Source organism: Taeniopygia guttata, chromosome 6, assembly GCF_048771995.1.
Source record: "Taeniopygia guttata chromosome 6, bTaeGut7.mat, whole genome shotgun sequence".
NCBI lineage: Eukaryota > Metazoa > Chordata > Aves > Passeriformes > Estrildidae > Taeniopygia > Taeniopygia guttata.
Genome location: NC_133031.1, coordinates 16,619,932 through 16,645,602, shown reverse-complemented (window position 1 = coordinate 16,645,602; position 25,671 = coordinate 16,619,932). Strand labels below are relative to the sequence as shown.

Here is a 25,671-nt window from a genome sequence, read left to right as displayed (position 1 = left end):
CTTTCCTACAAACAAAACTTTTGGAAGGAAACCAGATTATATTTGAACACAACGAAAGCTTCTTCTGTAGTGGAAAACATTATTGATTTTCATAGACTCCCTAATTTTGGGCAGTAGTGCCTCTTGGATGCTGCTTTCGCAGGAGCTGGTGTTGGATCTAATCAGGAGCAGCCAAGAGTCCACAGCAGATAATTTGTATTTTTTCATAATGTAGTGAAGCTGAAAGTCAAAAGTGTTGCATAGAGTTTGTCAGAAACACAAAGGGTTCTCCACTAGACAAAAACACCAGAGGAACACTGCCACCAAGCTTGCAATGTGCTTTTACCGTGCTCTCTGCAAAATATTTTTCTACTTTCCCCCTTGTACATTGTTTAACAAGCCCAAACCAACACTAGCAGCAGGTGTCATCCTGCATTAATTTAACTGGACTGTTGGTGACCATCACCATTGCCACTTTAGACAGAGAAGGCTCCAGGGTATGTAGACTTTCCCACACAAATCTCTTCATGCTGGAGCCTGCCCAGCTCCCAGCACAGCTGCCCAGTTTGGGGAGTTTAGGTGACTCCACTGGGGAGGCTTAGAGCTATAAATGTGTTATCATGTGTCAAATGATTGATTCATCCAGTCTTTAACTGGCCAGCAGTTTTGGTTTTAGATTTAAAGTGCTTCTCCTGATGAGAAAAGAAAGAAATAACACAAAAAATTCTTGTTGAACATCTCTGCCCTAGCGCAGTGGCATGTATTTGGCAACACTGCAGAATAAAAATATACATGCTCTGTGCAGACAAACTCATCCTGGCAGATTGAACAAAGATTGCTCCAGGTCTCTAGAGATCTCTTCAATCACAAACTAGAAAGTGTCCTTCATTACAATGAATCCTTCCCAAGTTTCTCTGGAAGCATACTCCTCTCCAAGATTCACAACTACCACATCCTGGAGCTGCCTCAGAGAAGCTGAGAGCTGGCAAGGTTCACAAAGACTGAAAACTTCCTTGGGAGTTCAGCACATCCTCTAGCCCTCTAGAAAACTCTGAAGAAGCAAATTTGTGCTTCAGGAACCCCTGAACACAGTTCAAATTAAAAAAAATAAAACAAACAACACAACCAAGCCCAAAAAAAGCCCACACAAAAATCTCTGCCAGCTGGCAACACAATATTCCTGTCTTGCTTCTTCCAATGATCCCCTGGCTGCTCTCCTCATACTACAGCACAGAGGAAACATTACCTTCAAGTCCCTGTGCACGATATCATGCTGGTGAATGTGATTCACACTCTCCAGTATCTGATGAATACAGTGGCTGCAAGATAAAAGGGAGAGACACACAAAGTTACGCACACACATTTAACATCTCATCCCAGAACTACTTCCCTAACTTTTACATTTGTACTAGAGGGCATTCAAGAGCTCATGCTGAATCTCTTCATCGTGACCAGTGGATGCCACAGCTCAGCACCATCACAGCTGAACAACCCCACCCCTCCCAGCAACAAGATGCCAAACATCCTTTCTGTAGCAGGACCACAAAGCCTCACTCCTACCTCCCATCATTTCCTTCCTTCCCTTCCCATCATACTAAGCCTCTCACTTGTTCCTTCAGCCAACAGTGCCCACCCCACACAGAACAGCCAAGGCACCCGAGCATTTCAGCACAGCAGCTGAAATTGTGCAAGCAAGACCAAATCACTCCAGGAAACATTCCACTGGGCTAGTCCCGACTGAAGAATAAACTTTGGGAGAACAGCAGCCTCCCCCAGAAAATTCAGGATGACGACGCCTGGGTGCCTGCCAGTTTGCAAAGCTTTCAGAGCAGCATCTCAAGCACTTTATATACACAATGTGCACACACACCCGCTTGCTGGGTGCCTTTTAAGTACAGATCCCACTTAAGGGGTTAGTAATCTGAAAAGCAGACTCATTCCGTTAAGTGCAGCGTGCTGCACTCCCCCAGCTCACAGAAAACCCTGTCTCTGCCATTCCCACTGCTGTAAACCACAGGGACAAAAACAAGATGTTATTTACACCTGTCGCATAACAACAGCACAATCCACCCATGGGTGAGATTCCAGGCTGGAACTATCTCTTCCACTAAACTCTCACTTGGCTCCCAAGGGTGAATCTGGAATGGAATAGGTATTTTGACAAGTATAGCTGGGCAGCAACCATACAGATGTCGACAACTCAGAGAGGTCTATGTCCTCACTGTAGGATCTCTCAGACCCTTCATTGACTTCTACAAATCTCAGAGGAACAAATTTGAAATTAGTGAAATATTTGAAAGAATTTTTTTTTTTCAAATATTTGAAAAAAAGCTACAGGAAAAGATAGGAAGAGGGTGAGGAGAGGAAGAGGAGAGGAAAGGAGGTACAGCACTGTGTATTTGCTACCCCCACCCCTCTGGAGCTGGCAGTCTGATCCTCAGGGTCGGAATCCATGAAAATCTCCCTGCTCCCAAAACAAAAATGTATAATTAGAACAGAGCTGAGTCTGAGCGAGAGAGATTTTCTGGCCAAAAATGGCAAAAGTGTGAGGTGTCCCAGGCGAGCCAAACACGGCAGATTGGCACAGACCTCGCTCCCTCGCTCTCTCAGACTGCTCTGGAATTCAGCACAGCATGGGGAGAGAAAGGGAGGAGTTTCACTCTGTCATCTTACGGGCACTTGGGCGAGACCTGACCAGATGACAGTCAGAGGCCTGAGCACCCTAAGGAGAGCTCACAGAGCAACAGATAGTCCTCCTTTTCCCCTAACCCTGCCATAATTTTCCCAAGCAGTGTCAGTCACTGACAGCTTTTGAGCACTTCAGGGAACAGGCACTGGCAAGAGGAACAGGGGAAGGATTGTGATTGATAACCTCAAAACTTCCCAGCTTCAAGGCAGAGTGGCATGATCAACTGCATATCCATCTGAGATGCTGTGCCTACAAGATCTGTACACCCCACTGAAAACATCTCAAATCTCTTTGCCAGGAGCTCCAGCAGAGCTGATGAGTTCACTGGCCTTCCCAATCACCAGATGGCTCCTGGCAGAGCATGCAGGGCAGTGCCTCATTTGAAAGCCTGCAATGACCAGAAGACAGACGCTGTAAGTGAACCACAGGGAAAGCAAATAAGTGCCTGCAGACTCTATTAGCAGTACCTACACCAACACCCCAGGTCACACTCTCTTTCCTTCCCTGCACTCAGTATCATCGTCCTTAAAGTACTCCCCGTCAAGCTCAACCTGCCACAGTACCCATTACTTCCTTCTTACAACTCTCTTCTCATGGCTCCCCTGATTTCTGCTTCAGCAAGCGTTAGTATGGGATAAGAACATGACTGGGTGTTCAGTCAGCAGAGTGAAATGTCACCACTGGGCCACTCCAAGGCCATGCAAAAGCAGAACAGGAGTGGCCTAATCCTGGCTTTGATTCCAGATGCTGCATGTCCAGAAGATGGATGGGTCAGACAACACCCTCAGCTACTGCTGCACATAACATCCACCCTGTATAAACACGGACATGCACGTGCCACTTCAGGAACCTCACATGTGGGAGAGAGGGGATACATTCAGGAACAGAAGGGCATAACTCCAAATCTTTTTAACATTAAAATATGAAGGTTGGTCTCTCATGTTGTGCCTTCTGTCACTGCACTGACCAGCTGACTGTCAGTCAGAGACTTCCACAAAAACACAGCCTTCAAAGCCCCGTTTCCTCACTGCCCTGTAAACCATTACCTAGACTCAGGCAAACTGAATGGATCTGCCCAACAGCAGTGGCACATCACTGGAAACCATGCTAGAAAAAGAAAGCCAAGCAGGCAGCACCCTCACAGCTCTCCTTTATGTTTGCTCAGTAAGGACACACTGTCACCACCCACCAAAAAGGCCAGGTAGACAAAGCTGCCAGCAGTGGCTCTCCCAGCAAACAGCACAGAATGTGAAAGTGACAGAGACAACAATGTCTGCAAGCGGGCAAGGTCTATAGCTATACTGAGTCAGGCTGTCTGGTGACAATTAAGTTCATGCTAATAGCAGAAAGAGGATTTGTTTCATCCAGACAAGGGGCAAGAGTGTTAGAACAAAGCCACGGCAGATCAGCAGCCAGGAAACTCATTCCACTTGTACATGTACATGGAACACGCATGCAAGGGTCTGGAAACAGCCTTACCTGGCATCTGCTTCACTGTAGTATTCTCTAGCAACAATATCTTCAAAGAGCTCCCCACCAGTAACCCTGGAGTGCAAAAGAACAAAGGATGTTACAGAGCCCATGCTTGTGCAGTTAAAGGCTGCACAGGATGTATATGGCCACCCACCCGGGCCCTTTGCCACAGCCTGCATGGGATGCTGCCTTACAGGCAGAGCTCCACCACCATGGCACCAGCACTGCTACAGCCACATGGCTGAGCCCCTGGACCAGCAGTGTGCAGGACACTGCTGACACACTGCACATGAACTGCCCACACACCTCTGCTGAGCGTAGTGTATGCTGAGCTTGGGAAGGACAGCCCTCCTCTGACCCCCGCTGGGCTGCCTCAGAGACTTAAACCAAATTGTCTCCATACACAGGATAGACATTCTTTGCCATCCCACATTTACACCTGGTACCAGAAGCCTTCCTGGTCTGTCCCCATCACACAGTGAATGGATTTTTGTCAAATAGGCCAGAGGTATTTACAGGTCTCAAAAGAGAAAGGGAGAATTATCCTAATGCAGGTGCTTTTTATTCCACTCTTAGTCAACCACCAATGTGCCTGCATCACTGGTGAAGCATCAGAGACAGACACTTACAGATCAAAGACGAGGTAATGGAAACCTTCTTCTGAAATACTGTCATGGAGTCGCACTGCAAAAACATAATCAAGAAGTGAAGATTTAAACAGCAAATACGACACTTCACAAATCAAACTCATGCACATAACCAAGTTCTCCCTCAACCTACTCAGTCTATTAATTCCCCATGCCCTTTACTCTGTGTGCTCCCTTAGTGACCTATTTTTTTCCGTTATCTCAAAGGAACAGATGGGTGTCCTGCACATACATTCACCCCTCTCCAGCGTCAAAACAAGCTCTGAGTATTTTTGACCTCCTGTTCATTCTTCCTCTCTAATATTTCAGTACCCTCCTTTCATATTTGCCAACTTTTTCCTACATGCTCATACTTTGGCATCTCTCCCAATCCATTATTTCCTAAAACAAACCTTTTTCCGAGTCCCAAAACAAGCCTTCAATCCATAAATTGACTTCTGACTCTCCCTGCTTGTCAGTACCATTGGCCTCCTTTCTGCCGTTTATCTGTAAGGCTCAACGATGTTCTCTCTTCTGTTATTTCTTTTTCCTCACTTCATTCTGACTTACACTGCACATCCTTACCCAAAATTCAGAACCAGTTTCTTGTCTCATTTTTCTGACCAGCATGTCAGATGTTTCCAAATACATATTTGATCACATTCCACTTCTCAATATTTCATCCACCTTCAGCTATCCCTCTTTAGTTCTGCTCCTTTTACCTAAATTAACTTTCATCTTTTACCGTTCCATGTCCCAGGCCCATAATGGGCCACTATTCCCTTATATTTTGGGATCTCTGAGGTTCTGTTCTCCTTTCCCCATGTTACATACAGGCAATAACAATTGTATCTATGCACTCAGCATGGTGCCATTTCCTCTTGCCTGAATCAAAATCTCCATTTCTTCGACCATTCTTGGATACCTAGGCACTATTGTAACCCAAGAGGAGAAACTTCATATGGCTACAGAAACCATACTTTTTTGGTTTTTTCCTCTGCTGCAGAACATCACTCTTTCCTCTGCCAATCAGTCACAAGTTAGCAACTCTCTTTCACTCAATTCCTAAGCCTTCACATCCTGACTAGAACAAGATGTCTTCTTCACATGACCATCTATATTCTTTGCCTATTGATTCACCCAAGTAAAGCAACTAGCTGAGACAAGACTGGGTCTCAGTCACTTTAACACCTTGTAATTGAGTATTGACCAAAGTAGCGTTGACCGTTCTCATAGTTACAAGAAAAATCTCATTATCCTGCTCTGTCACTTCAATGTTACCTTTGCCTCTCTTCCCTACCTTCCATTCTCTTCCCCATACAACACAGGTGACCTGCCTTGATTTTCCCAGCATCATCATTTTCTCTCTGTCAGTATCAAGAAGTCAGTTTGCACCTCTTATCAGTGCATGACATCAACTACCATCATCACTGTCTTGGGAAGGTTTCAAACTAGCACTGGGCACATATGGAACAGCTTTTGCACATGTTGTTAATGCTCTTCTTTACTCCTCCTTGCAACACTCCTTTGTTCAGGCACCCTTCCATGTGCATGCAAACACACTCAAACCCAGAAAAGAGAGTAGCACAGATGTGCAGAGACCACTGCCAGTACCCTTCCTCAGAGGATTTAATTCTTTCCTTGTTCTTTTTGCCTGTTGATTCCCATATTTTTTTCTCCTTTTATCTAAAAGCTCTCTGACCTGGTCCCTTGGCTTGTTTCCTTTCCTTAGCATTTCCCCATATCTAACTGCAGGGGTTTGGGAGGAGCACTCCATCCAGCAAAATGCTGCGAGCAAGCCAATACAGCATTCAATTCAATATGCTGTTCCTAATGCGTGAGAACAGACACATCACCCTGACCAACTATGTCCTGTAAATCACTTGCTGCAAACAAAGAATTCTTCCAAGCAAGCAGTTTTAGTTGTGTCTGTAATAACTTTATTGTAACACAAATTTGTGTTTACAAGAACACTTGCCTCCTGAGCACTTGGCAAAAAGCAGCAGAGGCGGCATTACAAAAACACAAATGAGAAGAAAGGTATTTCCTAGGAGAGATTTCCATTCAAGATTGGAAACAAGATGGAAGGCAGCTGAAAAAGACACTTAGATTTCCAGTGCAGGGCAGTTTTCACTCCAGTGCTTGAGGTGAAACCAGGACAAAAGCACATCAACAAGAGCTGAAACCCAGAACACAGGCAAAAGTCTGCAGAGAGACGTTATGAACAGATGGAGAAACTTCAAGGAAAGCTGAATGTACTAACAAGGTCATGTTTGGTGATGCTCAGTGGGCATGAAAAAGCATTCTTCTTCCTCTGGCACCTGAATGGTCACCAAAGCACTGCAAGAAACACCAAGCACAGAGGAAAGTGCCACGAGTGATATCACAATGGAGGAGTACAGCCACCAGCATGCTGAGAACAGTAGCCTTGAAAAAGACATGTAAACATGTTGGCAGGTAGAAGTGAGGAACAGTGAATGATAAACTTTGATGCAAAGATTCGGGCAGCAAATTACATCAGAAAATAAAACACAAATGAGCTGATCGGTGCTATTCCTTTGTCCCATGGAAAGCAATTTTGTCAGCTACATTATGAAAAGGGAAGGAAGTAGCAATTCAGCTGGCAGAGACTGGCAGAGGCAGCAAAGAGAGCCTTCAAGGACAGTAAAACACTACTTGCATCCTTAGGTAAGGAGCCATGACAAGACAACAGAGACAGTTCATAAATACTGACATTATGCACCACCCTAGGGCTGCACAACAAAAGAAGGCCTTGAAGGCAGGACACAGGTCATTAACTTAACAAGGGAGCTGCCTCTTCACAACAGTCCACAATGATCCTGGAATAAAATCTGCCTGGGATTTCATCTGCTGAGGTAATGAAGCTGAGGGAGTAATGGTAGAATAGCAAAATCCAGAAAAGCTGTAGGAATAATTACACTGGGCACCACTACTTTGCACAGGAATAATGAGTGACAGCTCAGAATAGTAGTGTGAAGTTGGACAGCAGTAAGTGGAGTCAAAAAGAAAAAAAAAATAAAAGTCTGAATATACCAAAACTCTTGTGAGTCTCAATTCCAGCCCTAACTTCACACTGATGTGAATAAACAAAACCAATACACAGTAGCAGAACAGAAATAAAACCTCATGTCCTTTCACCCTAAAGTGTTGCTTCCCTACCCTCCTGCAGAGCCACAAGAGCTCTCCTGACTAGCAAGGAGTCTGCAATGGACAGCTCTGAGGCCACGGTTCACTCTGCTGACATGCAAAGTTAAAATGCCCTGCTTTCTACTACAGCACTAGCATCCCTAACTGAGGGATGATTAGCTCAAAAACATGACCTGAATTTTCCAAAACTATTCAGCTAGTCCATGAAATGACATATATTCAGAAGTAACAGAATGATAAAAAATATTTTAAAAGCCTCTGTACCTCCTCTTCACTTTGGTGGTTCACAAATATGATCCACATTTTGTGAGTATCCACCATGAAGATACACAAACAGAAAACATCTGATACCTTCACCATCCATACAGTATAGAGCCCTCTCTGCTTAAAGATAACCTGTGCAAATGTCCTCCACCTGAAGGTAAAACACAGGTTCCCGAATGGCCAGTTCCAAGAGCAAAACTCAAGTACTGGGCCGTCCTCTGTTTCAAACATCTTCCCATGAAAAGAGGATCCTATTTCTTCCACAAGCTGCTGGTCCTGACACACTGTCTAACAGCTCCTTTACTACCACAAGTTCAGCTTTAACACAGTGCTTGACACAAAAGCTGCTCATATTTGTATAACCTTGTAACATGGGTTACAAGGGAGTGAAAAATATAATTATACGGAAACACTGGAGGGCAAAGTACTCCCGAAACCTGATTATCCATAATAAGAAAAACAGAGAAATAAAAACAAAAGTATTCATCAGTTAAACTTTTCTTCAAAAATACTACAGTACTCCTTTTTTCCCTCTCATCAGGGGATCAGTGATGCATTTGTCTAGCACAGTAGGCTAGACAAAAGCACACATCACAAAAGGAGTCTCAAGCTGCAGCAAGAGGGAAGTTGCACAACAGTTAACAGAGTGTCTTTCAAAATACAACCAAACTAAAAAAAGATCAGTATTTGCCAAGGAAGCTCATCTCACTCTACTCACCAGAAGATGAGGTGGATTATTTCTATTAGCTGATTCTGTTACCAAGAAGCAGCAATTAAAACCATATTTCCTTCCTAGCCAAACACTATTAACACAGGGATTCTTTTAGATGTAGGAAATTAGACCCCGCCAACATCACTCACAGCCGGAGTCACCTGATGATTCTTCCCATTCAAAGATCTCTGATGGATGGACTACAATGGTTAGGTTCACAAGAACAGACGGAGAGGGGAGTAAGAAAGAAAACAGAAGCAAGTCAGACAACAAGGCACTAAATCAATTACAGGATATGGTGAAAGACTTCACCCAAAGTTTAATTCAGGAGAAAAAAAAAGATCACATCCACACAAAAAAACAAAGAGGTTTTGCAGAGTTCACAAGCACATCTAATTTCATAATACTGATAAGTCTTACAGATAACTTTCGAAATAATACCTAAAAAACCACAGAGCACTAGTAAGCACTGCCAGAAAAAATGCTGTCCAAAGGAGCAGCATCAATTACAGACTGGGAGGTAGAAACCTTTCCAACAAAACCAGCTGCTCAGTCAGGAGAAAGTGTGCATCACCACTTGGATGATATTGCCAATAAGCACATAGATTCTGGGAGGAATAAGCAGTGGTTTCAGTACAGCATCTTGATGAAACAATGTTTTCAGCAAGCCACAAAGAAAGCCTAATGGGTTTTTTTTTCAGTATCTCCTGAATCGGGTACTGCAGTGGTACTCCACCAAGGGTGATGAGAGTGCTACTCAAAGCTGGCCCTCCAATTTTAAATGCATACCCGTAACTGCACTGTTAAAGGGCTGTGAGGCATCACAACACACAAGATACAACCTAGCTAATTGCTTTAAGCATCCTTTTCTTCCCTCAGTCTTCTCCAGCCTTAACCTATGGAAACTGATTTTATTGTATAGGGAGCATCTCCCACAACACTGGTCTTCTGGAAAAGTAACTAAAAACAGAAAAACAAAGATAGCAAATGGCTCTCTTTCCCCAAAAACTCAGACCTTCAGCACACCCTGCAAGTTAGGGCAAGATTTTTCTGTCTTGTGTGGGTGTGTGTGCAAGGTCCGAGGCCCTAACGCAATCCAGAGCATTTGCAAAGAGCCTGATACCACACTGAGTGGCTCAAGGGGACGTGCTGCAGTTACTGAACCTAACAGCAGCTGTGGAGCGGAGTTCAAGCACTTTCTAAGAACATCTGCTGTGAATATTACTTTTCCCTGCCTGCTGTCTTCAGTGTCTCACTGGAAATCTTGCCTCAAGAACAGAACTTCAAGCTGCTACTTCAAAGTGTTCCAAAATCTTTGTGCACTTACACTTTTTATTTTACAATGAAATAATACCGATAAGCTATTATATTAATGAGAAAAAAATTAGGCATTTTAGTGAAAAACAGCAATGCAGTAACAGTCATGCCATATGGTTTGCATTCCATGCCTGAATAAAGTGACCCTGTACAGACAGCCTCAGCTCTCTGATGCCTGAATGTGATACAAACCAACTGAACATAAGAGGAAAATATCCTTCATAACAAACTGCACCAGCCTAACAACAAATGCAAATTGCTGCTGAGTCACGCAAAGCAAGGCTCTGCGAATGCAAAAGTTGAAGTGAATCATGAAGAAATCAGAGAAGAGCTATCCAATTTTATAAAAATCCACCCGAACCACAAGAACATAAGACATTGAAAAGCAACAGACATCTCATCTTTAAAAGATCACATCTAAAAGGCTAATTGGTACCAGGGTCACAAACACAGAATATACGTAGCCTAGTTTTGACCCACATCTCCCTTTCACTCTGTCCAGTGTGCTGAATATTATTATCTTTTTACTCTTACGTCAAGCACAAGAGGCCAGAAGGATTTATGCCTGCCACATAAGCCCCAGGATGAACATTCCCTGTATCCCATATCCACAGGAAATAGCAGATCAGAGCTGTACAGGGGCTTAGTCCATGGCTGGGGCAGGTAGGCTCTTGTTGACACAGGGTGATTTCTGGCAACCTGCTGCAAGCAAATATCTTAAAGCAAAGAAGTTTCCAAAGTTGCAACAAAAACCAAGTATAGAAGCAGAATTTCACAGGACAATTCCTAGTATCTTCATGCCGCAATCACTCCTCTCTGCTTAGGAAAACATAACACGGGATGAAATCTGCTTGCTCCTACATATCAGTGGTCTCTGCATGTCCTTAGGGAAAGTGTTAAGCTACAGGTAATCTTGTCTGCTAAATCTAGGTTCACTGGTGCTCTGAGGTGTAAAGCATTTTGATACTATGGGCACATAAAGGACAGTATCAGCCAACTACCTCTGCACCAACACACACCGAGTGCTGCGTTTATGCAATATTTAGGGCTCTCAAATTAAGTTGTCGGTGTTGCAGAGCCAATAAAAGACAATGCAGAGGTTTATGGTTGTCTCCTGGGTCATGGTAGTTGCAACACAGGAACTCTGCCATGCAGCCTTAGTAGTGCAAACTCAAAAGTGCTTTGGGATCTTCTGGACTGAACCATGTTATTTAAACATCAGCCACTCATTAGGAACAACCACAGCTTCACTTTTCAGCAACTTTCAACCACACATCACACATCTGCCAGTATCACGGAGAAATGGAGGAGGTAAGAGATGCTGCAAGGGTTTATTTCAAGACACTCTGCATATCAGAACCAGCAGAATAAAACTGGATGGTTAAAACCTATCTGATGTCCTCTTCTATTGATACTCTGGGATGTGCCAGGAGGTACTGAAGCTATTACAAATCCACATGGCCCGACAGACTGCAAACTGAGCACTATCGTCCGTGGCAGCACAAGTGACAAGTGAACTGACGCAGATGGCTACCACCCACACTCTCTGCTTCCCCAGCTGCTCACCAGCCTGGGCAGCCAAGATGGGAACTGTCCCACCATCTCCAAGCCTGGCTGTGTGCCAGGACACTTCCTGCACGCTTCACATCACTCAGGATGTCTGTCCCACGAGGAGCCACCACCAGCCTGTGACTGCCTGTGAGCTGGGTGCTCGGCTCCCACCCCAGCTGTTTCTCTAATTACATTTAACACACAGAATTCCGTTGCAGCTGCTCAGGCTGCTTCCAAAAGGACTCTCCTTTTAATTAAAAATTCGCTATTAAAAAGCATTAAATTGTGTAATGCAAATAATCCTCTAGAAATCATCTGTCCCAGCAGCTAATGACCAGCTTTGTCAGAGCAGTAACCAGCAGCAGCAGGACAGTTAGCTAACAGGACATAGCAGGCTGCTGTTTCCCAGCCCCTCAGAAACGTGCTCTCCTTCCTCCTCTCCCAAATCCGACACAGCGAGGTCAGGGTATGCTGGACATATACCAGCTTGCTGTAAACTCCCCGAGCACACAGCATTTCACACCAACTGCAGTTCCAAAGCTTTGGAAAATGGAAGAGAAGAAGGATTTGTTAACACTGTGCCCAAGTTCTGGCAGAACCAAGCTGCTGCAGGCTCTGCAAAGAAAGGTAAGGAACAGTGCTAAGGAAGTTTGAAAAGGCCAGCAAGCACAGAGGTGGGCTTCCTGTCCCACTCACCATTGTTCTTACAGTAACCTTTTTAACTCTCTAGCCTTAAAAACTGAGGCTAAGGTAGTGCCCAGTTGGGAAATTCTCTTATGCACAGAAATTCACAGCCTAGAAAAGAGCTGCAGGGAGAACAGTACCTTTCCTGTTAAGAAACCTGTCTTTCTGCAGAACTAAAAAGCAAAAATAAAAAAACCCCACAAAGTATTTTTAAAAAACATTTCAGTGCCAAGTAAATGTTATTTTTCCTTCTATTTTATAATGTCTGTATTGAAAAGCTGAAGTTCAGCACATGACACATAACATCTAGAATGTCCTACTTAAACATTAGATGAGCCAAAAGAGTGCATTCACAGGAATATTTCCTGCTCTCCTGATAACATTGCAATTATGACCATCCAGAATTGTTATTAATAATTTCCTATTAGCCACACAGCAGATAAGCAAAGTACTTCTGATAACCACTAGTATTATATGACAGCTGTTGCTAACCACCCAAAATACTAACAAGCCAACTTCACTGGTGTCTCGAAGAAAATATGCAGAGAACACCCACTTTATTAAAATCAATAAAATACAGATAGTGGCCATGACAAATTTCAGATCTCTCATACAATGCTCTGCATCTTGGCATTTCTGCCATCAGGGATGAATCCATGCAGGCAAATGCTCTGCCTGCCATCCCCAGCCCTTGCTGCGTGAACCTGATGCTCTCAGCTCGTGCCTCGCATTGCCCAGGACAGCCAGAACCCCCTGGCACGGCCGCAGGCTCTGCTCCAAAGGCCGCCTGTCGCCTGCAGGATCTGACCAGAGTGCAGCCACCCCCTGCTCTCATCAGGCCTCGGGCAGAGGGAGCCCAAAGGAGGCTCTCTCCATTCCTCACTGCGGGGAGGAAGGCAGAAAGTAGGGGAATCCTACTCTGATTTTTGCAGTACCTTTGAGTGCACAGAATCTGGCCCTTATCCCACTATTTATTTTTTAAGGAATTGCTTGCATACAGATAAATCTCACAGCTAAATAGATGAATAACAGAATCCAAATATGTCTCTAGTACAGACCAGAGAGACATACAGAATAAATATATCCCCTGGCAAGAAAAAAATGCAATTATTACTCCATTCACACATTTAGATGTATTATGGAGAAATGGTTTTCTTAAAACCACAGGAAAAGCTATAGGAAGAGGTGGCAGTGAAAGAAGAAAACATGCAGATGTAAATAATAGTGAAATAATTAACTGTGAAAATCAGAATGAGAAATGACTGCTTGGGGTTTTGGGGAGCATTCCAGCAGGCAAACATGCATGGGCACTCACTTAAATCTCTAACAGTACAGAGACTAGAAATAACAAATGGTAACTTGCAGCTCAAAGGCTCAAACTTTCTGGCAGGAACTCACTTTAGCTGATAGTCTCTTTGAGGGGTTTTTGAGTGGTGGTGGTTTTGTTTTTTTTTGTTTTTTTGTTTTTTTTGTTTTTGTTTTGTTTTGGGAGATAGCAAGAGAGCAGGTTAAAGGTATAAGTCCAAGAATATTTCTGTTTGACCTCTTAGGAAGCTCGGCAACTTGCTGTCCTCTGAGACAAGCCCCATGACACTTCCAAGGAAAAGCTGCTTAGTAACTGAGAAAGTCTCAAAGCATAACTCATAACTCTTACTACAAGGTCTCTTTTCCCTCTACTCCACCTTCCCCATACCATCCTCTCTGTACCAGAAACAGTCCCCCAGCAATAGAAATCAGAGGGCAGCAGATTTACACAGGCAGCCATGCATGGAAGCATCCCACTTGGATACCACTGAGTATCCATAGGACAGCAATCATGGCCAAAACACTGGACAATCCCCAGCATTTTAACTATTCTTTGCACATGACATCCTTTCTGTCCCAAATGCAAAGGCAGTCTGGATGCCTGCAGCCAAATGAAAACAAGGAAATCTGCTGTTTACAGCAAAACACAGCCTACAGGTTTTTTTCTTGTTCACTAAGGAAGCAATTCAAATCTCTTGTTAAGGAAAAGGTGATAGGAAAACATTCTAAGTGGCAGCAGGGGGGGAATACTGAAGGCTTTGTAATCAAGACTAGTATGTTAAAATGAGGAATGAGTGAACTTGAAGTTGTGGCTGATACCACAACAAGTCCGGTATTAAGTCTGCAGACGTGATCCACATACCCTGTTTCCCACAAAGGCTCACGAGCGTTGTGAGATAATCCAGCTGGGCTGGACACAGAAGCACAGCATCCTTCTTTCTGTCTTTGCCCCACTTCACACCTCAGCTGTAACCATCATTTAACGGCACACAAAATGGAGCCCTTTTCTTATACACATCCATCAAAATCACTCCCACAACTCAGAGGTACTAGGAGGACAGACCACTTGTCAAAGGAAATAAAACTCAACTGGGTCAAAATAAATTCTTCTAATTCACAGGAGATTTCTATACCATTTTCTCCCCTTTTCAAATAAGGACATGCCCAAATTTGTGGTTTTATGCTGAGAAAAGCCAACAGATAGAAGTTAAAATAAGAAGAATTCAGGTGCAAGCATATTTTGGAGAAGTCTGAAGCAGGAAAAACCTGAAAAGGCAATAATTCTGATAGATGCTGAGGACAGCATTTCACCACTGCTATAAATTCCCTCAAAGAAATTAATTCTGAAGCATTCAGCAGAGGATACAAAGGCAGAAATCAGAAAAATAATTTGGCTCTGGCTCTTGGGCTACTACCAACCTCTCTTAAAATATGTGTTTTTATTATTCTAGACCTAAGTGCATGCAGTTCTTCACAGCAATGGGCTGCCATGAGCTGGGGCACAATGACCAACCAAAAGTGCTCAGTTCCAACTATGAACAAAAGATATTCAAGACCTTCTTTTGTACAGTTAGATTAAAAATACCTAAGAAGGAATACAGATCAAGTGGTGACAAATACAGAGAAGAGGCCCATATTTAGACTGCCATAACAAAGAAGATTTAGGAGAAGGGCAGCACCTTCACACAGTGGACAAAATCCACACACAGAGCAGACTGAACAAGTCACAACCCTATCTTTGTAGGAGAATGCTAGAAAATACTTTCCAAAATGATAAATTATTATTTTCATTGAATTTTGCATCATTATTGCTTTGGGAAATAAGACAGGAAAGGTCATGTTTAACATGTTTCTGAAATTCGTATTTGCACTGAACAAACCCGCAGGAAGATTCTCAGGTTCCCAGCTCTGTTACTGCTTTAAACATTTGATTGGTAGCAGGAACCATGGGGAAAAAATGAATGTTTCACAAGACAGTGTATGTAGTGGATGAACTACAGGACTTAAAAATCAAATTCAGATTTTCAGACTGATTAAAGTTTTCAGCTGAGCAGAAGACCAAAAGAGCTGTTCCTGTAAGCAGGAGTTGATATTTAAGACATTGTAATTTTAGCTCTGATCTTAGCAATTGCACAATTTTCAGTGGCACAACCAGCAAAGTATCTGCAAATGAAGGGTCAGGGCTGTGAGTGCTCTTATAGAAATCTGTCTCTTTCCAGCAAAATAGGGATTAAGGGGGAAGTAGCTGTATCATCAGCTTCTACACATTCACAAATACATCCATGTCTAATGTCACAAGAGCTATACGTAAGTGAATCACTGAAACACTAAGTTGTTCTAGAAGTGGAATTTCCCACAGAGCCATAACTCTTGCCAGCTTCCACAGGCACTTTATCTCTTTATGGACAGTGGGGTTTTAATGATTCTTCTGCCTCTTCTACACACCCATATCCTCAGTAATGGATGCCTTTTTTGAAAAGAACACATCACTGTCTGATCTCTGTCCAATTCTGTTGAATTTGATGACCATGGCTGGCAAATGTCTCTCTGAGCCAGAATGCAAAGTTCTCTAGGAGTTGTCAGAAGGAGAAAGAACAAAGTGAAATTTAGGGAAAGAAGTCCTTACTCTAACGAAGTCTGACCAGCTATAATGACACATTCCATATCATGCATACCATAAGTCAGAAATCAGAAGAAAAGTGCCTCAAGTCAACTTTCTTTAGTCCAGACAAAAAACCCCTTATTGCAACACCAAGCTTTTAGAGGGATTACTCCACTGTGATTACCTTGGCCATAATGTGCATCCAAAGACAAGCCAAACACCCAGCTACAGAGCCAAAGGCTGTAATTAGAGCTGATATTTGATGAAAGCATTTTAGGATAACTCAGAAAGCAGTCATTTCCAAAAAATAGCAAGAGCAAATGGAAATACCACTTCTACTTTATATCTAGAGGAATCTTTTATTTTATCAGAGTAGCAGTGTTATGGTCAGTGTATTGCAATTCAGAATTAACTGTCCTGCAGTAAATGAATAAGACCACAAATTCAACAACAGGTTTGCTTCATATCCTGTGTACAGGCAAGAGGGAAAAACAGCCTGCCTCACAGAGTTCTAACTTACAGTCTTCTGCCCCAGACTCACTACAGGCTCACATCCCTGTCGATTTGCTGCAACACACTTAGCAACAACAAAACAACAACACAGTAACAACAAAAATTGAACTTGAAAGCAAGTGCAAAAGCTGCAGAATTCCTTATGGTTTGTGGAGTGTTACTCACATAGCTCACACTGAGGCAAGACACCAAGCACTCACGCAGACGAGTTTACAACATGGAATGCCAGTAACTTGGTGATTACTAACTGCTAATACACATTTTGAGGAACAAACCCTACTATATCAGAACATGTTTCCTTTCTATGACAAAATAAAAGTCCAAGGAACATGGAAGCAGCAATGCATGTAGCATCTGGACTTCAGCAAGGCTTCTGACAGTGTCTTAAATGCTCTTCCCACAAGCAATTAAGAAAAAATGTGTATTCAAAACTAGCTGACAATAGTGGATACAACTCATTGAAAAAATACTCAAAATTGATCATTGTCAAACTGGAACAATGTATCAAGTGATATCTTCAAGAGTTTGACTGGAGTCCAACAGTATTCAACAGTGTTATTAACTAGCTACATGATTCAATATATGGCATAGTTATCAAAGAGCACGTTACTGTGGGAGCTGCAACCCTTCTACACTATCAGAAGATAAATCAAAATGGTTTTGACAAATGTGGAGAGGCAAACCTCCAAACTGGATTTCTTCTTTTTTGTCTTTCTTTAATAAAGACAAAGGTAATATACAGTCAGTTCAACCGGGATCCTCTTTTATACAAGAAAAATAAAGTTCGCTTGCCAGAAGTTGTGCAGAAAGTAGTCTGGACCAATAATGTGTCAAAAAACAAATGTACATCAAGACTATATTTAAATGAAAAGCTTCAAAGGTCGATGTACAAAACAAACATCTTTGATGGGACAGGTGAAGCAATTCTTTCCCCTCTGGACAGCATTGACATGACCTCAGTCATGTCCAGTTTTGGGCATCACATTTCTAGAAAGATATGAAGCAACTGGAGAGAGTCCAGAGAAGGAGGAGAGAGGAAAGGGAAAAAAAAAAAAAAAGGACTGGAGGTCTAGAAAACATGACATATGAGAAAAGATTGAAAGAACTGGGTTTGTTTAGTCTGAAGAAAAAGACTAAAAAGAGACATGATAACAGTCTTCAAATATGCAAAAGATTGTTAGAAGAAAGAAAAACTACTTTCCCCAGATACTCCAGATAGAACTAGAAACAACAAGCTAAAAGAAAGGCAAATTATGTTTTTAATGTTAAACTGACAGAAAAATGAAAGCTTTGAAAGAGTGACACCAGGGGCTGTGAAAGGATTAAAGTTTTCTAAGTACAAACATGCCTGGAACCAGCCAGGTATAAAAGATTTTCACAGGACTGCTAAATGAACCATATGACTTCTTGAGGTCTTATTCAATGCACTTTGATTCTGTGTTGCAGGCATAAAAATGAATTCCCTTATTTTTATTTGTAAGCATTCATTGAGTTTACAATGACTTGTTCCTTTTCTTAAAAGAAAAACTGTTCTTCCTAGGAAGACATGAAATTCTCTGTAGAAAATGCAAGGGACCACTGACATTTCCCCAAAGTGTTGTCTTTTCCACACCACAACAGAACAGGAGACTAGCACTGCCACTCATTACAACTGTAGAACTGACCTAGGAATGTGAAATATTTCTTAACCATGATGTTTACTTATAAGAGTAGTTTTCCTTCTGTGTATAAGATTTACTCTGTGAGAGGTTTGGAAAGAAAAGATGTAAGAAATTATAAAAAGGAGAGATTATGAAAGTGAAGTTAAGGTCAAAATATAAAGTGACATCACCTACTAAACTAAGTATAGCAAGTCTTACAGGGCAAATGAAGTGCAATAACTAGAGTTTTAGTCAGTCTGAATACTGCCGAGCAATAAATTTACTGCTAATATATTCATCATTGCAAATTACTGCAGAAGGTGGCCCCTGGCCCTCTCAAGACATACCTATATCACAACTACACTCAGATGCAAGAAAGCTCTTTCTGATTAAAAGCTGCTGCTAAGGAACTTCGCATTAAGTCAGGTCCTGAAACTGCTTGTTCATCACACATGGGATGGAGTACAGATGCCAGTCCATGGGGTATGCTCTAAGGCACCTTCCTCTCCCAGGCCCTCAGAACACAGGAGCAAATGATTACAAAGCTGAAAGTCAGAAGACCAGAGAGATGCCCTTAAAGTATTATCTCCACTGCCTGAGTTATGCAAAAGTAATACAAAGTAATATATCATAGTCTTCCCAGGAATGGACATTTAACTGTGGTTTGGTTAAAAGTGGCAGTTTGCTATTTCTTAATGTTTTCTTAAATAAATTAACTCAAATCAGATTGTAGCTAGGATCCTAGAGGATTTATTTATTTTAAAAAGCTAAAAAGGGGGTTATTAATGGGCCAAGCTTCCATGGTACTTTGGAACTAGAAAAAAACATGTCCTCTCTCTACATTTCAGTAAATAATGAAGGTTTTTTTATATTGTGCCTTATTTTGCCTTCCTCTGTATTTTTAGACAAACTATTCCCTTTGCTCCAGTACTCTTTTCTTTCCCCCCCCCTTCAATATAGGCAATTCAGTCTCGGTCCCTTGCTTTCAGAGTAAGTTGCCACTGCAATGAGAGGAGCTGAAGTATTAGCCCACCCCCCTTTAATTTTGGGCTTGTCTCTGAATACAGGATTTAAACTGACATGTCAGTAAGGGCCAAGGAGAACAAACGCAACACCTGACTTCCATTGCAGAATGTCAGATCAGCAGACAAGAGTCATGCCTCACCCAAAGAGCAGGGACAGCTCTGCAGGGATGAGCTGTCAGGAACACAGCACTCTTTGGTGAATATCTGGGGCAGGATGCTAAGGCATGGGATAGGGCTGGATACAGAATTTGTCAGAGAGATAAACTATTGAGGTGATTTCAACAGGCAACTTTGACAAGCTGCTGTGAACATTCAGAATACATCTGTTCTCTTACAGCAGCTGCATTGCTACTCTTGTCTGACCGCTACCCCTCTGAGCCCAGGGAAATTTACCAATATTGGGATGCTTTAGAAGTCTGCAAATTCGAGCTTCACGTTCCAGTTTCTGGTGATCTGAAAGAGAAAAAGAAACAAGGTGTTAGGTACCACAACTCTGAATTAAGCTCTTGCTCATATTCAACAGAGAGAGGAACACAGTGACCAGCAGACATCCTGAAGGCTGAGAACTGCCGGAATGTGTCTGTCTCCCAAAACTTCACAGGCATTGCAGGAGGGGGCTATGCAGCTGAGGCTGCACAAGGACTGCTGCTCACACTACAGAGCCAGCACTAAACTGGTATTGCACCCTTTGATTCAAAGTGACTAGCTGCAGAATGAAAGGCACTGCTGTTCCATCAGCTTCTCAAATATGCAAAGCCACTTCCAATGAGACCCCTTCTGGGAGGTATCCTTTCTCCAAGGCTGGAGAGTTGGAGGAAAAGTCTCAGAAGAAATAACACACATGAAATGGGAAAAGGAACTGCTTCCACTCCAAAGAAACACTGCGAAAGAAGGGCAGAGTAGGAGGGTGAAATACACAGCTCCTGCTAGTGCACAGCCATCACATGAAATAGAGAACTCTGCCAGCTTCAGTGAACTGTAAAGGTAACCATACTTCAGTGTCCATGGACAGACTCGCTGGTGAAATGCTGATCATGCACTTAAAAATCTCCAGGCAAGAAGTTCTGCTCAAATGCTAAGTATGGTTATTGCAGCCCAAAGGCAACATCAGTTCCAGCACGACATTCATCTGGATTAAAGAAAAATATCAAGGAGACTAAAAAATGGTTTCTGTTTCCGTGTGTGAGTTCAAGGAAAGGAGAAGGACTTAGGACAACTCTGCCTTTCTCAGCCAAGAAGCAGGGGGGCTTTTTAGCCACTGAGACATTTCAGTACAGCAGTGGTTGACTCCCGAATTTACACTACAACAACCCCATCTTCTCCTGTGAAATTCTCACACTGGACAAGCACAGATTGACTGAAGGGAACTGAAGGAGACAAAATCTTTTAGGCAGCCCTGGCAGCTGCTAAAATCTAGACTTTTGCGCATGCAGATGCCCAGAACAAGACAAGTAAGAATGTCCAGTCCTTGGACTTCCCATTCCAGCCATCTAAAGAACATAGCAAAGGGAAGTAGCAGAGTAGCAGTCCCTGCCCACTCCTGACATTTCTTCTGTAGCGGATCTTTAGCACACGTGTGACTCGGTATCCCTGTGACACACAGACCTTCACAGGAGTAATCAGGACCCTTGGCTGGTTGGACTACTCAGCAGGTCACTGGTAGGAATGCAGCACCCTTTGATTTATAGGAACCCCAATGGAGACCCACTTCAACAAAGCTGCACTGCACTACTCTGCCTGAAAATTGCCTGTTCAGCTCCTTGGTCTCTGCATCATCTTCCCTTCTCTCTGTAAAGGAGGCTTTGGGCAATTGTTCTCTTCCCCGTAAGCAGAAGATAGAGACTGAGCCAAATCTCAGAACAGAACACTTTTCTCTCCCAGGCTGGAAATAGAAGCTCAGGGCACTGCATGATTCCTGTCTTCTTTTCCACTACTGAGCTATAGAAAATGTCCCAATTAATACATTATAGGGCTGAGACGTGCTTACATCCTCATCTGCTATTGTTCAGGGATGAGGGAAGGTAAATTACTCCCTTCATCTCTCCTTCTTTCTCAGTCCTGGAAATTATTGTTGTTCTTGCATATATTTTAGAGTTCTGTGCCAGAACCACTCTCCAATAAAATACCAGGCAGCAAGAAAGCCTGGAGAACTTCCATGCTCCTGAGGCCTTGGTGCAGTGTAAGCACTTTCTCACCTGCATTGGTTGGGAGAGGTGGGGGTGTCTTTGCTTTGCTTTTAGCAGCATCTCTCACAAATGAAGTTTTGCAAAACACAGTAGCAAAGTAACAGACAGTGTTGCACACTCTGCACTCTGGATAGATTCTCACAGCAGGACAACAGTTTAAGATAAACTATCTACAGCCTGCTCGCATGCTTTGGCCTTGCAAATTCCCCACTTTCCCTCCTGGCTCTACTTGGAACTCCTACAGAAGGGGATCCTTCATCTACCCAGATCACGTTGCCCTCATGCACAGCTATACTTGCTGAGAATCTGTTCCCAAGTACAAGGACACAGAGAAGCAAGCAGCAAAAACAGCTGAGCAAAGGGGGAAGAAGAGGCAAGAGCTCACCACGTGCTATTCAGCTCCCAAGTCCTGACAGTCAGGACAGACAGCTGACAGGAGCAAGGCTCAAACAAAATGACATAACCATCAAAATGCCATGGGAGATGTAAATCAAGAGCAATTGCTCCCCTGAAATCCTACACCATCGTGCAGAGGGAGGGGGGCTGGCAGGGCAGCTAGTGTTCATGGGCAGCAGCCACACCAGAACTTGTGACAAGAGGTCAGCACCCCACACTCCATCCCTCCAGCACCACACAGCCTGGCCAGAGACCAGAGGAGGAGTACAGCACTCGGGTCACAAGGTACAGGAAACTATTTCTGGTCGGGGGGAAAGCATACCACACTCTTCTGTCTCCAGGGCAACAAAACAGGCCAACTCAAGCACAACTCCCAGAGAAAAAGCACACTCCAGCCCTGGGAGCACCAGCCTGCAGCAGTCAGCCGCCACAACTGAGAGCAGTGAAAGGTCAGGCTGGGCGGGTTTCCCACCGCCAGCCCTAGAGGGTCACAGCTCCCCTTCCTGCAGGATCACTTGTCCTGCTCCAGGCAGCACCAGCACACAGCCCAACCAGTGACCTGATAAATGCTCACCCACCCCATCCCCAAAGGTCTTCATCACCTGGTGGCCTTTGGCACGGTGTAAACATTTGACTCTTATCAAATCAGCCCCAGAGTCAATTCAGTACTTATGGGGGGAAAACCTGGTACCTAAACACATTAGGAATAAAACCAAAACCTCAATTTTCTACCTTACTCCGGTCTAACAAAGGTTTATTCCCAGTAGGAGACAAAATATCCAAAATTTTTTTGAGTCCAGCAGAGCAGTGAATGGGTTGGCTTTAACACTTTTCTCATACAGGGTCTCTCTGAACTTTAAAATGCAAAGTAGTCTTAACTGTATTAAAATAACAACTAAAAGATCCCTTCTTTACCAAGAGCTTGCAAAGAAATAATTTCTCTTCCCTCTGCTCGAAAGATAAAACTTATTTCTCCGGGTCATTTGTGGACTGGAGGTGTTTATTCCTAATGCACAGTGGAAGTATACCTTATAGCTAACAGGAGCACAACAACACATCTGACCTACCTTACAGGATTCTAGGCCTGGGACATTGGGCTTATTTCCCACCTTTCACAAAACTGTGAAATTCAACCAGTAATTTCCGTAATCTGCCTAAAAGAAAGTATATCCTTTAGAAAACATGAAGGTTCACATTGAAGAATTCAATTGATAAATAAAGTCATACACCCACAAAAATTACTGCAAATGTTAGCTATCCTTACTGCTAAAATTTGGCACTGCTGTTCCAAGTCTGAATTCATCTACCTCCTGCTTTCAAATACTGGATTTCATTAAGCTCTTTTCCTGCTACGTTACAGAGCTGTCTAGCCCTGAACAATAGCTGATGCTTAAAACTTAAGTACAGGATATTACAAACACTCATCTAATATTCATTTACTGTTTCCAGCCAAAAAAAAAAAAAGAATCTTGCAATTTGGAAAATTATTCTATCTGCAGTCTGAAGCAATGAGTATCTACACAGACAGGAAAGTGCAGCCTATGTATCTCTTTTGTAGCAGAACTTAAAATGTAAATGCTTAAAAAGATGGTCCTTAAAAAAGGAGAAAACTTACTCATGTTTGATACACAAACTAAAGTGTGAGTATCTATTTATCTTTATCAGTCCTTTATATAGTATGGTTTTTGTATCTCTGTTCAGCAGGTAAACCTACATTTAACCCAAGTACCTTTTACATTATTGCTCTGCAAACATAGCACTGTCATTTTAGTGACCTTACGGCTGGGTTTCTTTAGAACATACCTGATGAGAAAATGCCTTTTAAAAGAACTGGGATTTCTCTGGGATGGCTTTTGATTTTGATTTACTTAACTTGAAAGCAAGAATGGCTGTGTTAGCATCATTTGTAAGAGTTAAGGACCTATACAAATGAAACTGCTGCATTTTACACAAACATGCTGTCCACTCACTGAGGCAGGACACTTCATGCACAATGGATGGACAGAAATGGCTGTGCACAATCAGTAAAGTCACCGCTGTAAGAAACTCTAACTGGGAAGGTTAAAACAACAATCCTGTTTGAGTACAGAAGACAGCAGACCAAAACCATCATAGTTTGTCCTAATTTTCCACAGTGCATCAAACTTCAGCAGATACTCAGGGTAACTTGATGCTAAAGAAAGGTATACTCAACAGAAATAAAATCGTAGAAGCAGATAACTTAATTTCATAAACACCTGGCAATCTCCAGCAGAGTGTGGAATATGACTGGTTTTATACTGATGCACAGTATATCTTACTGTTTCCTAAAAAATATAATTTTCTTGTCTGACCAGCTTTGTCTGATATCCCAAAGATGCGGTGGCAGAGATGGCTGAATAACATGAGACCCATTTTCTAGGCTCCATTTTTCTCCAGGGAAATAGTTCCCATTTTCCTACTCTCATCACTACATGCATGCCCGCTTTGCAGGAGGTTCATCCTCACCACGTCTTTCTCCTCCAAGGGCACCCAAGACCTGAAGAACATTTTCAGACACAGACAGGTAGAGGATATCTACAAACCCCAGTAGTCCGGAGCTGCCAAGTGTGAACATTTACATAACAACAACAACAAGATGAAGAAAAAGTTTACTGTGCCTAATCAGCCTGTTAGGAAGCTGTGTGAGAAGGGGCTGCCAAGGAAGCACAGAGAGATCTGTCTGCATGGAGGTGAGGCATGCTTTTGAGAGACAGAGCCTGGAGAAGGACACCTACCACAAACCCAAAAAGGTGATCAGTCTCAAGTAGGCACGGTGAGGGCCAAACCCGAGCCAGAGGGCAGGAGGAGCTGGTTAGGTGTCAGGTGCCGACACTGCCACCCTGCACTGGCAACACAGCACAAGATCCTCCCGAATTCAGACACAGCTGTGATGCCCTGAGTGCCTCCTGCTCCAAAGAGATGCACAGAGGGCCTCTGCTTCAGCTATGGGCAGCTGCCATGTGAACACGCCCTCCAGCCACAGCTTTGCCAAATGCTCCACAAAGGATCACCTGCCAGGGAGGTTGAAAGAAAAGTGCCTTTTTTGAATCCCATCCCCCTCCACTGAAATTCATTTATTGCTTTAGGAACAAATGTGAGCAAAAGCACACCTCTTTCAGGTTATTCCTTCTTCTGGCAAGAGGAAGTAGAAGTCAGCTTTAAAAACTAATTGAAATACTGGACAAAACAATTATTGACATAAATCAAGATTTATCAGTAAAAGTGATTATTTTCACACCTATCAGAAAACAAGGCATAATAACTTAATTCCAACATACTTTCTTCAACAAGCATTAGAAACACACACTGGCTTATTTTATCAAATGATAGTGTACTGGTTATATACATATATATATATATATATATATATATATATATATATATATATATATATATATACATATATATATACACACTAAGGTCTTGTGTCTAAAGCTCACTCTTTATTTAGTACACCTGTCTTAAGAAAGGAAAAAGAAAAAGGAGCAGGGGATAACTTTTAGCAGCCTAAAATTTAGCC

The 25,671-nt window shown here is 42.8% G+C and overlaps 1 protein-coding gene across 28 annotated transcripts in view; it reads right to left on the bottom strand.

Annotated features, from left to right (window-relative positions):
* The window catches only part of CAMK2G (calcium/calmodulin dependent protein kinase II gamma), a 255,718-nt gene that overhangs the window by 46,081 nt on the left and 183,966 nt on the right, over positions 1-25,671 (bottom strand). For all 28 annotated transcript variants that reach the window (XM_072931541.1, XM_072931542.1, XM_072931544.1 and 25 more), the window contains 4 exons: positions 19,942-20,001; positions 4,771-4,825; positions 4,148-4,213; positions 1,226-1,298 (listed from right to left, as the gene is read on the bottom strand). In XM_072931541.1, coding sequence (XP_072787642.1) covers positions 1,226-1,298; positions 4,148-4,213; positions 4,771-4,825; positions 19,942-20,001 — 254 coding nt within the window. The remainder of the gene's footprint in view (positions 1-1,225; positions 1,299-4,147; positions 4,214-4,770; positions 4,826-19,941; positions 20,002-25,671) is intronic.